A 13,403-nucleotide genomic window follows, 5' to 3' on the forward strand; every position below is an offset into this window, starting at 1 on the left:
GCATGGTGGGGTGGGTGGGTCCAGGAGTACAGGCCTCCACCAAGTTCTAAGTGTTGCCATATGGTTTTCTGTTGAAGGCTTGATTATTAATGACATATTAATTACCACAGGGGCAATCAGGACGAGATGGCTACCCGGTAATTTGTCATTTATTTTTATTTTTGCTCTACTTTGTCCTATCTTCTTTGCCTCTGAGCCTCCTTGACTGAACTATCGATCTGCTCCTCCCTCCTCCTCCTCCTCCTCCTCTCATCAGAACTAGCTCGTCTCTCTTTACCAGAAAATAGAATGAGCTCCATTCATCCCACAGCTGCCCAGTGCTACTCTGGGCAAAGGAAAGAAGCTTCTAGAAAGTGTCTCTCTCCTTCCAGCTTAAAGCATCAGCCTCTGGCTGTTAGACGCATCCTGGCCCTGAACACAAATGCTCAGAGACTGTGCCCAGGTCCTGAGTTCAAGCCCCAGGACTGGCAACACACACATACATACACACACACACACACAAAAAAAAAAAAAAAAAAAAAAAAAACCTGAAAAGCAGGAAAGAATAAGAAATTCTAATCTGCACAATATGTATTTATAGTTTGGAGAAAGAAAACTGACTTTGAGAATGATCAATTTTAGGAAAATATTTTGTTGTCAGCTTTTAGTTCAGGAGTTGGTGGTTTCACTTGTGGCTTAGTAAATTTCAGCAATAACCTTGGGAGGATTTTGGCCACTTCCCAAAAGGAAGGAAGAGAAAGAACAGAGTAGATAGAAGAGCAGCGTGGGGGGTGGGGAGAACCCTGAATGCTATGTTTTCTGGACTCACCAGCCAACCACAGGCACCTTCGCAGCCCTCTTCTGATTATAATAAATGCCTGGCAACTGTAAAACATTGTGGAAATAGAGAAAAGCACAGAAATAGAAAAGGCTAACAACACTACTCGTGCTGCCCCCAGATAGAACACCCATCGCTAATCATGGTGGTGAGTGGGTCAACACTTTTACATCACATAGCGCAAGACAGTCTCACATCATGGCTTCCAGAATATGTATTGACTTACATACACATATGAGCATCTGCCTAGAACTACAAGCTATGTTATCTGAACTGACAATTTTTCATTCGTGCACATCCTGGGAATTAATGCAGGCTTATTTCCATGATTATCTCCATAGAATAAACGTCTAGAAATGGAGTTGCCGCACCAAAGGGTTAGCATATGTTTTAGGCTTTTGATGTGTACTGACAATTTCCCTCCCAAAGGCTATACTAATTTACATTCCCACCAACAGTGCATGTTTCTCCAAACTCTGGCCTGTTGTGGGTATTATTATACTTCTCATTTCTTTAAATATGATAAGTTTTTAAATATATGTATATGTCCCTGTGTCTTGTTTTAATTTAGGGTGTATTTTCATTACTAGAGTCGCCAATCCATTTTCATAAGGTTTTGTTGTCTCGCCGTCTGGTGGTGGAGGCTGGAATTACAGGCATACAGTTTGAAACCAATTAATTATAGATAACAATGTTAAGGGCTTTCCTGCCCTCGAACCATGATCCTCAGGTATCTGTCTCCTGAGTAACGAGGATTACGGGTGTGAACCATATGTGCACAAGTCCCATCTCTTTTTTTTTTTTTTGCCAGTCCTGGGCTTGAGCTCAGGGCCTGAGCACTGTCCTTGGACTTTCTCAAGGCTAGAGCTCTACCACTTGAGCCTCAGCACCACTTCTGGCTTTTTTTGTATGTATGTGGTACCAAGGAATCGAACCCAGGTCTTCGCGCATGCTAGGCAAGCACTTTAACCACTAGGCCAAACTCCTGGCCCAGACAAGTCCCATCTCTTAAATAGGCTCTGTTCAACAAATCTAGATGGTTTCATGTCTTGGTTTAGGCCCCCAGAGAGCTGTGTGGGAGAGGACAATACAATTCCCCATGGAATAAAAGGACAGAATGATTAGGGACACAATGTGACTACCAGAAGGTATCTGATTTATCACAACCTTCTAGTCCTGCAGTGTTTAACCTTGTCTCCACCTTGCGTTATTTTGGGGGTTTTGATTTATCAGTCATGGGGCTTGAACTTCGGAGGTGGGCAGTACCTCTAAGCTCTTTTGCTCAAGGCTAGCATTCTACCACTGAGCCACAGAATCACTTCCAGCTTTTTCTGTGACTAATTGGAGATAAGAATCTCATGTGGACTTTTCTGCCCAGGGTGGCTTTGAACCACAATCCTTAAATCTCAGCCTTCTGAGTAGCTAGGATTACAGGCGTGAACCCCTAGCACCCTGATGCCACCTTGAGTTTTCCACATAAAACTAGACTTTCTCACTCTCTATTTACTACATTAGAAGCCTTGCTTTGTAGTCTTTGGTATGTGGAGGTTCCAAACCCTTAAGATTGAGTTTTCTGGTTTGTTTGACACCTTCAGAAACCAACATAACCATTTCTTGAAGACAGTGGAAGCCAGGCAAGCCTGTAATCATAGCTACTCAGGAAGCTGAAATCTGAGGATCTCGGTTCAAAGCCAGCCCAGGCACTAAAGACCCCAACACACTTATCTCCAATTAGCCCCTAGAAAACTGGAAGTGGCACTGTGGCTCAAGGGGTAGGGTGGTAGCCTTGAGCTGAAGAGCCCAAGGACAATGCCCAGGCCAAGAGTCCAAGCCCCACAACCGACAAAAAAGAAAGAAAAAGACAGTGGAGTGAGGAGCAGTGTAGGGAACATGCTGCTGGGAGGATGCATGGCACAGTCTGGAATAAATCATCCAGAGGTTGGAGGCAGCATGAGAGCAAAGATGTAAATGATGGCTGTTCAGGGAGAAAGGGTCCCAACAGGAGACACGGCAAGGAAGGCTACAGTTCGTGAAGTCGAAGAAAGATATGTGTGTGTAGGATGCATTCAAGCCCAGGGTGGCAAAAGTGAGTGAGCACATGACAGAGAAACAGCAGAAGGTGAAGGGAAAGTAGTAGCCAGGGTTTGATGGAGTAAAACAGCATGAGACCCAGGGAGAAGCTACTGGGGCCAGGATGAGGGTGGGGGGATAGGAGTTGGGGACACAATGGAACTTGGTTCTGTGTCTGTAGTAACCACTTGCCCCAAACACCACAGCCAAGGGTCTGAAGCCTCCTTTCAGGAAAGAGAGGGAAAAACTGCCAGCTCTCATCCCTACAAGGACTTCAAAGTACCTGGAAGCAAAGGCAAAGATTGGGGGCTGGGTCTCAGCCTTGACTGACAGATGAGGACCCAAAGCTCTGGAGGTGATGAGATTTAGCTGGCCCAGAGTCCATACACATGCCAAAGCCTAGATTACCACCCAGGCTGCAGAATCCCATCCCATGACACCAGCCAGCCAGCCATCAGGAGTGGGCACAGCAAGGCTAGGGGAGGGAGAAGGTTCCAGTGTGGCCTGCATGTGACCAGAATTCTCTCTTCTTCCATAGAAGCAGACATTTCCTGCGTGCATGCTAGGCAAGTACTCTACCACTAGGCCACGCTCTTAGCCCCTCTTCCTGATTTTTCGAACAGAACAACAACAACAACAAAAACAAAAATGGGTCTAACTTAATTTTTAAAATTTCCAGTCAAGGGGTGGGCTGGGAGTCTGGCCTAATGGTAGAGCGCTTGCCTAGCATGCACGAAGACCCAGGTTCAATTCCTCGATACCACATACACAGATAAAAGCTGGAAGTGGTTCTGAGACTCAAGTGATAGGGCTCTAGCCTTGAAAAATCCCAAGGACAGTGCTCAGGCCTGAGTTCAAGCCCAGGACTGGAAAAAAAAAATTCCAGTCAGGGGGAGAGAAACAGGAACAAAAACATGAGAAGGGGTATCAGTAATGTACCTCTTACCTGATGAATGTAACTGTAACCCCTCTATACATTATCCTGACAATAAGATTAAAAAAGAAATTCCAGTGAAGCACCAGTGGCTCATGCCCACAATCTTAGCTCCTCAAAAGACTAAAATCTACAGGATCACCATTTATTTATTTGTAGTCAGACTGGGAGGGGGGAAAAAAAGGTCAAAAAGCAGGGCTTGAGGCATAGACCGAGCAGTAGAGTGCCAGCCAAGCAAGCAAGCCAAGCAAGAATGGAAGGCCCTGAATTTAAGCCCTGGAACCGAGGGAGGGGGGTAGGAGGGGGAAAGAGAGAGGGAGAGGGAGAGAAGAGCTGGTAAGGCTTTCAGGCCAGCTCTGAGCAGAATCAGAACTCCATACACCAGCATCTCCCAGGCCCAAGGGCCATGCACAGGACCCATCTGGCTAAGCTCATGGGACCTCTGGGAGCAGGGGCTGCACATTGTCCCCCAGCATCAATCATGGTGCATCGACAGCTGAGGCCCACAGGGGACAGTGCAAGCTCAGGGCTGGATGTGATCTGTGAGACAGGGCCTGGGACCAATTTTGAAATGAATAACTGGGTTGGACTGTTTGGAATTAATCAAACAAAAAAAAAAAAGGAAGAAAGAACCGCAGAGAACCACACATTCATATGCTTTCTTGCACTCTCTAGTTCAAAAACAGCTTTGATTGTAAAAATGTAATTAGTTAAGTGATTCATCCGTAATACCCCCAAATTCATCTTTTTTTTTTCAATTTCAACAGCCTCCAGCTCAGTCTCATCTGACCCCTACAGGGCTGTTCCCCAACCCCCCCCCCCTTCTGCCCCCAAGATTCTGGGAAGAGCAAGGACAGGGATGAAAGCAGACTTCCTGAGTCTCTTATAATGACCCCCAGATTGGAGGCCCAGGGAGACTAAGTTGGGTCTACACTCTGGAAAGGCCACCATGCCAGGCCTTTTCCCTCAACCCCCTCTCTCCCCAACCACAACAGGGGCAGGTACTCCTTGAGTTTGCCCCCATTGGCTTGGTCTTACCACTTCGTCCCCAGTTTCCTCATGGATGCCTTATGTGTGCAAGTCAAGGGACTGGAAATCTCTCTACCCATAGGTTCCAGAAGCCTTACCTTTATCTCTAGTGTTAGTACTTTCCTGGCAGGGATCCAGAAAATTCACACACACACACACACACACACACACACACACACACACACACACACACACACCTTTTTTGGTGCAGGTACTGCAGCTTAAATTCAGAGCCTAGCATTCTCACTTTGCTTTTTCCACTTCGTTTTTTTTTTTTTCCACTTGAGCTACACTTCTGGTTCTGGCTTTTTGCTGATTAAATGGAGATCAGAGTCTCATGAATTTGTCTACCTTGGCTGGTTTAAAGCAAAATCCTCAAATCTTAGTCCCCTAAGTAGCTAGGATTACAAGCTATGAACATCCAGTCCAGAGGGTTTTTTGTCCAGCTTCTGGGAGACCATTTAGCTAGGACTGCACTGGGGGGGAGAGAGGGGAGCTTAAAGGCAGGTCTATGCTTTGCTGCTTGTGATGATATCTTTATAGAGGTACCTTTCAGGCTTGTTGCTGCTGGATGGCACCCTTTTCTACTCTGCCTGCAGGATGAAAGGCGAGAGCTGGAATCTGCATGGGTCACTGAGCCAAGCTTGTCTTCCAAGGAAAGAGACCTGATAGAAAGTAGCCAAGTCAGTATAAAACTGCTCCCCTGAAGCTTCCACCCAAATCGGTGACTGCCCCACATGGGACAGCCCACTGAGAATGGTCCTGGGGCATTCCAACCTTGGCCTCTTAAGCTATTAGGAGAGTCAGGTAAGATGAGCCATGAGAGCCCCCCAAGACAGAGCATAAAATCTAGGTCGGGTGATACTGCCTGTTGTGATGGTCACTGAGCCTGGGGGGAAGGGTATGGGGATAGCCTTGAGGCTAAAGGAGCCAGGCATGGGGCAGCATCAAGACCCAGAATCCAGTGGTCCTCACTGACCTTCCCAATAGAGCCACCAACAGCAGTTCATGAGCGCCCTCTAGTGTTCCCAGACTGGATGCTTCATTCATGCCCTAGACAGTTTATTCAACCAGTTATTTCTTGTTCTTACCAGGTTGGAGGCACTTGGGGCTTAATGACAAGAAATACAACCAGGATGCTTATACCCTCAGAGCCTGAAATTGAGCTAGAGAGAGATTCAAAAGCCCATGGATTAGCCATGTGCCAGTGGCTCACACCTATAATCCTAGCTATTCTGGAGGCTGAGATCTGAGGATCACAGTTTGAAGCCAGCCCAGGCCAGAAAGTCCCTGAGACTGATCTCCAGTGAACTACCAAAAATCTGAAAGTGTGCGTGATTCAAGTGGTATAACACTGGCCTTAAGGGAAAAAAATCTAAGGGACAGCACCCTAGCACCGAGCACTCAGTTTAAGCTCAGTAACACACACACATATACACATACACACATACACACACACACACACACACACACACACACACACACACACGCAATAGAGATACCCAGCCTCTATCTCTACCAGTTATCTGCACTCTGTCCCTTGATCTGTTGTAAACTTTGTGACTTTGAGCCACCCTTCTTGACTGCTTCATGCTGCTAGGTGACACCTGGGCAAAAGCATCTTAAGTGAACACAAGCAGGCTCCCCTTCCCATCCCCATCCTTCCATATTCAGTGGAAGGTATGGCCCTTTCCCTCTTCCTTCCCAACCATGAGCAAATTTTCCTGATACCTGACAGGGTAATCATATTTCTTCCTGCCAAATATCGGTAATGGCCAAAGCTGTAACCTAAGCTGGTGTTTGGGACAGGTTCAAAGGCTTTATTGCCATAAACACCACCCATGTGTAATGTGGATAGAAGTGAAATTGTTTCCAGCACGTTCTGCCTTTCACTGAGCGTACCCTTTCCCCAAAAATAGAAGCCAGCTGCTTTCTTAACCTCTGAAAATTGAACAAAAAGGGACCTTGAAGATACTCTAGGTCCACAGTTACAAATCCCATGCCCTATCCACAGAGCTGGTGTGTCACTTCACTGGGACAGCCATCCACATGCCCCTGGAGTAAGTGGTCAGCTGAGAAGAGAGCCAAGATTCAGGGATGGCCAGGGAGGAGAAAGGCCCTGGGATTGTGAGATCTTCCTACTTTTCAAGAAAATTCTTAACTCAAGAAGGGCATTAAGGGCTTATAATCCGAACTATTCAGGAGGCTGAGATCTGAGGATCAAAATTTAAAGCCAGACCAGGCTGAAAAATCCATGAGACTCTTATCTCCAATGAACTACCAAAAAGCCAGAAGTGAAGCTGTAGCTCAAGCACAAGAGTACTAACCTTGAGTAAAAAAGCCGAGGGCCTGAGTTCAAGCCTTAGTACCAGCACCAAATAAATAAATAAGTAAATGCTCCAGGAAAGACATCAAAGCCAGCCCTTCATGCTGCAGACCAGATCCAGGAACAGAGAGGGAAGCCATGATGGGCAAGGCCAAGGAGTGAGGGAGAAAGCAAGTCCCTGACCCTCATACAGGCTTAGCATCCCAGCCAGCAAGCCTCTGCAGTTCGCTATGAGTTGGAATGTTGTAAATGCATGGTCCACCTTGCAAAGCACCCAAATCCAAGGATCTCCGGGCAGAGCACAGACCGTGGCTAGACCTAGCATAGGGGGCCTTTCTTCCTTTGTCCTGTGGCAGGGGGTTCAAGTTTGGGGAATTGCTAAGCCCCAGACTGTATTACTGCCGTCTATGTGTGTGCGAACAGCCTGGCTTGAGAAATCAGAACCATACCATGCTGACCTGCTCAGATGGGGGCCATTCTCCACCCCCTCACCCACTGGCTGTCCCTGGTGGAGGCTGGGAGAAGGACCACGGAGCCTTCACACAGGAATGTTTGCTTCCCAGGCTGGGACCTCAGACCCCAAAAACCTTGTAATTTGATGAATTGTCAACATCTGGGGCATAATTACTAGGCCATAGACTGATAATCCTGGTAAGTCCTCTCATCCCAGTGCATTTTGAGGGTTCCACACTCCCCTCCTCCCCTACTCTACCCCTTCCCTCCATGGGACGGGGACCTGTCAGCATTAATTACAACCATAAAGCCACACAGTCACCCAGCTCCAGCCTGTGGGAACGTTTACCCTTGTCTGCATCTCAATACAGCCCATTGACTCCGTTGAGTTCTAGAGATGCTCTGACTGAGCTCAGAGAGGGTTGAGCCACAATCAGAAGGACCCTCTCCCTGCCTACCCCCCTCCCCACCTTTGTCTTCATCCCTGCCTCCATGGAGCTAGCAGGGAGGACCAGTGGCTTGAATTCAGGGTCTGGGTGCTCTCCCTGAGCTCTTTCACTCAAGACTAGTACTCTACCACTTGAGCCACAACTCTACTTCTGATTTTTGGCAGTTCTGTGTTGCTTCCTATGGGACCACACATCTAGCTTTAGGCTGGGAGAGGAGGAAACAAGGAGCACTGACCTAGGACTTTGACTGGAACTTGTCATGTGAAAGAACATCACGAGCCAGGCACTGGTGGCTCATACCTAGCTACTCAGGAGGCTGAGAACTATGGATCGTGGTTTCAAGCCAGACCAGGCAGAAAAGGAGATTCTTTTTTTTTTTTTGCCAGTCCTGGGCTTGAGCTCAGGGCCTGAGCACTGTCCTTGGACTTTCTCAAGGCTAGAGCTCTACCACTTGAGCCTCAGCACCACTTCTGGCTTTTTTTCTATGTATGTGGTACCGAGGAATCGAACCCGGGTCTTCATGCATGCTAGGCAAGCACTTTAACCACTAGGCCAAACTCCCGGCCCCGTCTGTGAGATTCTTATTTCCAATTAACCAGGAAGAAGCCAGAAGCATGGATCTGGCTTAAGTGGTAAAACACTAGCCTTGAGCACAAAAGCTCAGGGATGGTGTCCAGGATGGGTGGAAAGGAGGGAGGGAAGAAGGAAGGAAAGAAAAGAGAAGGGAGGGAGGAAGGAAGGGGGAGAGAGGGGGGGCATCACAGCCTTTACTTTTCAGAAGAGGCCATTGAGGCTATAGGACATGCCTGTCCCTGAGGGAGGCCAGGGGTTGGGTTAGCATTGAGAACTTTTTTGACTTTTGTCCATTTTCAGCCCGCATTTTTGCTTGCTTCTTGCACATCTAGTGACATCCTGGAGCCCAGCTGATCTCAGGGAAAGAGTGACTTAAAGCAGAGGCTTGTAAGCAGCTGTGGGGGGTGGGATGGTTCATAGAGGGCAGAAGGTGATGAAAACCACTGGTGGTTTCCAAGGCTTTGATCAACCAGGGGAAGGTCTACAAAGCCTGGAGTGCCAATCGGCTCCATGCTGTGGCTGAGAGGAGGGATTTGAACTCAGGCTGGGCAAGATCCAGCTCCTTGCCCATCCTACATGAGGTACTGGTTAACAGCCCAAGACTTCTTTTCTTCTTGCAGTTCTTGCACAAGTTCCAAGGGTCCTGTGTATATCAAGAGAGCCAAGAGAGCTGGGTCCGGGGTGAGGCATCAATGGGTCACAGCCCTGAGGCTGCCTGGCAGGGTCTGGGAGTAGGGATGGAGGACAGCTTCCAACCATGATCCTGCCAAGGGCAGGAAGTCATGATCATGACAACCAGGAATCCAGACAGCCAGGGCAGCATCTGGTGACCTAGGTGATGAAGACCAGAATTATGGCTGGGGGCAGGGTTCTGACCCAGAGCCCTCCTGACCTGAAACCCTGAGACCTTAGAATGGCCTCATTCTCCTCTCCCAAGACCCTAAGTGCACACAGTCCACCATTCTGGAATCCAAACCTCCAGCCAGCCACGAGGCTGGCAGCCGGAAGCACTTAGACCTCAATTTTCAGAATTACCCTGGTTTCCTGACACCACAAGCTCTCCCAGAGCAGCCACGCATTTGGCTGCCTCAGAGCAGGGCAGCCTGGGTGAGGGAAGGGGGGTCAAGCCAAGAAAAGCAGTGCTTGCTCTTGACCCATTAGGCAGGTACACGACTAGTTCCCAGGGAGCAGAGAAGGGGAAATCAGCTACCCTGGGGCCAGGAAGGCTGCCCAGAACAGGGGGTGGGGGGGCCCTTTGAGGATATGGACGGTGGGGAGAGACATGTCAAGCAGAGACTTAAAGATGGAAAGCACCAAAATATTCAAGGACACAGCTGGATCAAATGGCAGAAACTGGGCCTGCCCATAAAGAGCCCTCATACCGGATCAGAGTTTAACCACAGCTCACCCAATGGACCCAGAGAAATAACAGGGCAGGTCCAGGTGAAAGTGAGAGACTGTCTCTCACCTATTTTCTCTATTTGTTGTTTGTTTTGGTTGGGTTTTTTTTTTTTTGAGTGATTTCAGACAAGATTTTGCAATGGTAGCCTCGGCTGGTTTCAAACTCTCCATCTTCCTGCCTCAAGCTGCTCAGGGCTGGGATTATATAGGCTTGTGCCACTGCACCTGGTCTCAAGTAAAAAATTAATGAGAAGATGCTGAGGGCCAAGCAACCTCACTCCCTGTCTTTTCTGGGCTGTTTTCTTCTCCCAGAGGGAGGACAGTTCCTTCCCTCTTTCCACACTCTAACCTCTTAGACCAGCTGAGTATCACCAGACACAGATGGCTCACACCTGCCATCCTAGCAATTCAGGGGGCTGAGATCTGAGAATCACAGCCAGCCTAAGCCGAGAAGTCGAGATTCTATTTCCAGTTAGCCAACAAATAAAAGCTGAACTAGCCAGGCACTGGTGACCCATGCCTATAATCCTACTATTCAGGAGGCTGAGATCTAAGGATCATGGTTCAAAGCCAGCCCTGGCAAGAAACTGAGGAGAAGCCTAGAGGGCTTCATGAAAGAGGAAGTAACTGTGGTGGAGATGTATAAAAGGAGGAAAGAGGATGCTGAGTAGGTGGGTAATATGTGCTCCAGGCTGTGTTGGAGAGTCTATGGAGATAAGGGGATCATGGTAAGAAGGGGGAACAGGATTTAGCAGAGGCCCAACAACTCTGATCTGCAGTGTCCCCATTGGATAGAATCTCCAACAGCCCTGAATAGCATGGAAACTGGTGGACTGGTAAAAAGTGTTCAGTAGTCTCTGGCCTTTTACAGCCACCATAGAGGCCCTGGAGAACCCTGTGATACCTCTGCACTGAGCACCTGCCCTGTTATTTGGCTTCTCTTAGCCCTTTTCTCTTGCATGCACAATCCACAGCCATGCCTAATGCTCCGAGAACTGCCAGGACTCCTCCAGCTCCACCTGACTTAGGGGGATTCAAACACTGTGTGCGCACAAACAGTGGGCAGGGGACTTACAGCATCCAGCCCTCAGCCTGTCTTTCCATCTCAACTTTGCCTTCCTCTCTGTGACTCCTTCTCAAGCTGTCGAATGGCCCCAGGTGCTCCAGGCTCAACCCCATTAGGGGATTCTCCCCCATTAGGCTTCTCCCCCCCAAAAAAATAACCCACTATGGAATGTCCCAGGCATGATACTTTGGCCCAAGGTGGGTCTCAGCCTCATACCTGCATCTGCCACCTTAACTAGCAGCCCTACCGAAGCAATGGCAGGGAAGGGGGAGTCTGTAGAAAATAGTTGGGGTGCTGTGGTCAGAGTAGGGGATCTGTGAGTAGCAGACAACATGCAAATGTTGCCCCCACCCTCCTGGATTCAGTACAGGCTTTGATTTCCTGTCACTAGGGCACTGGGGCCTTAGGATATGGAGAAAATGCCATTCCTGTGTGTGATCTTTGCTCTCTCGTTTTTTGCAGGGACCTCTGGGTCTGGATGGCAAACCGGTAAGTGAGACTGGGGTGTCCCAGGATGGGGTGGGAGTGACCATGGACACCTGAGGGAAAGGAACCCTGGGAGTTTTCATTTCAGGGAAGAAAGAAGCCACTTAAATGCACTAATGTCCATCAGCTGCTGACTGTAAACATAGGGAGGCCCCTTTCCCTTTGTCTGGCAGATGGGTGGGTTCATTGCTGTCTTGGGGATCGGGAGTCTGGGGACAGCCCTCAGAAGTCTGCAGGCCACCTCAGCTAGCCTCAGGCACACAATGTCTCTGATACGTTCTCAAGATTTCTAGGGTGACCATCAAGCTGAGAAGTCTCAGCACCTGGCCCAAGAACTTATGGTCCATGTGCATCCTGAGCCAGATGAAATAACTAGACATAGATGGATGAACCCGTGGGTTGATAGACAGACAGATAGATGCAGGAATGTATCGTCCAATGAAGTAATTAATAATTATATAGACAGATTAGTTTAGAGAACAATAAGCATGTTCGTGGGTGAATAAGTGAATATGATTGAGCAGACCATGAATTATTTCCTTCATAAACCCAATTATTAAAGAGGAAAAGGTAAGGACTGACCACCTTGGTGGACTAAATGAATAAATGAATGAATGAGCAAACAATTTACATTTAGGAAGGTAAGTAGCTCAGCCTTTGATCAAAGGTATCAGCCTTAAGGTGAACTGCCCCAGGCTGAGACTCTGAACACTATGGACAATGCTATGAACCAACCATCCATAGAAGCCCTAGTGATTTGATAGGATTGAAAGAGGTATTTCCCTTACAGCCATTATAATTTGCAAGGGGCCACCCCCACAGCTACACAAAAATGGAAGGAAGAGAGGGAGGAAGGGAGGGAAGGAGGGAGGGAGGGAGGGAAGAAGATGGATGGGAGGATGGTTGGATGGATAGGACAAATGGAAGGATGAATCCATGGATAGAAGGACTGATCCATGGATGGATGGATGTGATTGATAGGATGGACGCATAGATGAATAGGAGGATGGATAGATGATGGATGGGTGCATGCATGAATGGATGGAAGTTCAACCAGTCCAAAGATGAGTGGATGCAAGTCTGTTGGTCTCAAAGAATGATATGCCTCTGGAGAGAAAAATCTCTTCTCTACAAACCAACCTACAGATTCCAGACAAACACCCCTAGGGTAATGGTCTCCTCACCAGCATCTGGGCCAGGCAGATGCTAACCAGTAAGGATCTTTGCCCCAGGAGAGGAGTGCCCTTTTTCTACAGAGAAGATGCCTTGGACCCTTGCTGGTGACCCCCAGTCCCTCACCTCCCTCATGCTAGGGACTGAGGTCTGGAGTTCCCTAGACAAAGGCAGTTCTCAATAAGGACTGGCAGACTTGTGCGTAGTTTTCATTCAGTTGCCCACAAACTCTGCTCAGTATCACAGGCCCTTCTGCCCCCCAAAACCATGGGGCAGCAGGAATGGGTACCAGGCTAGCCCTCCTCCCTCATACATGTCCTTTCTCCATCTTCTTCTCCAGGGACTTCCAGGCCCCAAAGGGGAAAAGGTAAGTGTTGCTAGAGGCTTGTCCAGATGCCATGCACTGATGAAGGATTCCAGAGACCTGCCTCCAGAACCTTCCAGGGTGTTACCTTAAACAAGCCACAGCCCCTCTGGTCTATAAAACAGCACTTAATGCCTCTCTCCTAAGGTGGTCATAAGGCTAACATTTGGGAACAGAGTGTGCTTGGGAGGTTGGGTCTGAATTCTGGCAGCAGAGCGTAACAAAAGGACATAGGTTGACCCAATGGTTGGTTCCTAGAAGT

The 13,403-nt window shown here is 48.3% G+C and overlaps 1 protein-coding gene across 1 annotated transcript in view; it reads left to right on the forward strand.

Annotated features, from left to right (window-relative positions):
- The window catches only part of Col23a1 (collagen type XXIII alpha 1 chain), a 183,055-nt gene that overhangs the window by 147,566 nt on the left and 22,086 nt on the right, over nucleotides 1-13,403 (forward strand). The window contains exons 5-7 of the mRNA XM_090321044.1: nucleotides 111-137; nucleotides 11,581-11,607; nucleotides 13,118-13,144. Coding sequence (XP_090177170.1) covers nucleotides 111-137; nucleotides 11,581-11,607; nucleotides 13,118-13,144 — 81 coding nt within the window. The remainder of the gene's footprint in view (nucleotides 1-110; nucleotides 138-11,580; nucleotides 11,608-13,117; nucleotides 13,145-13,403) is intronic.

Source organism: Megascapheus bottae, chromosome 29, assembly GCF_031878675.1.
Source record: "Megascapheus bottae isolate mThoBot1 chromosome 29, mThoBot2.hap1, whole genome shotgun sequence".
In the NCBI taxonomy this organism is placed as follows: domain Eukaryota; kingdom Metazoa; phylum Chordata; class Mammalia; order Rodentia; family Geomyidae; genus Megascapheus; species Megascapheus bottae.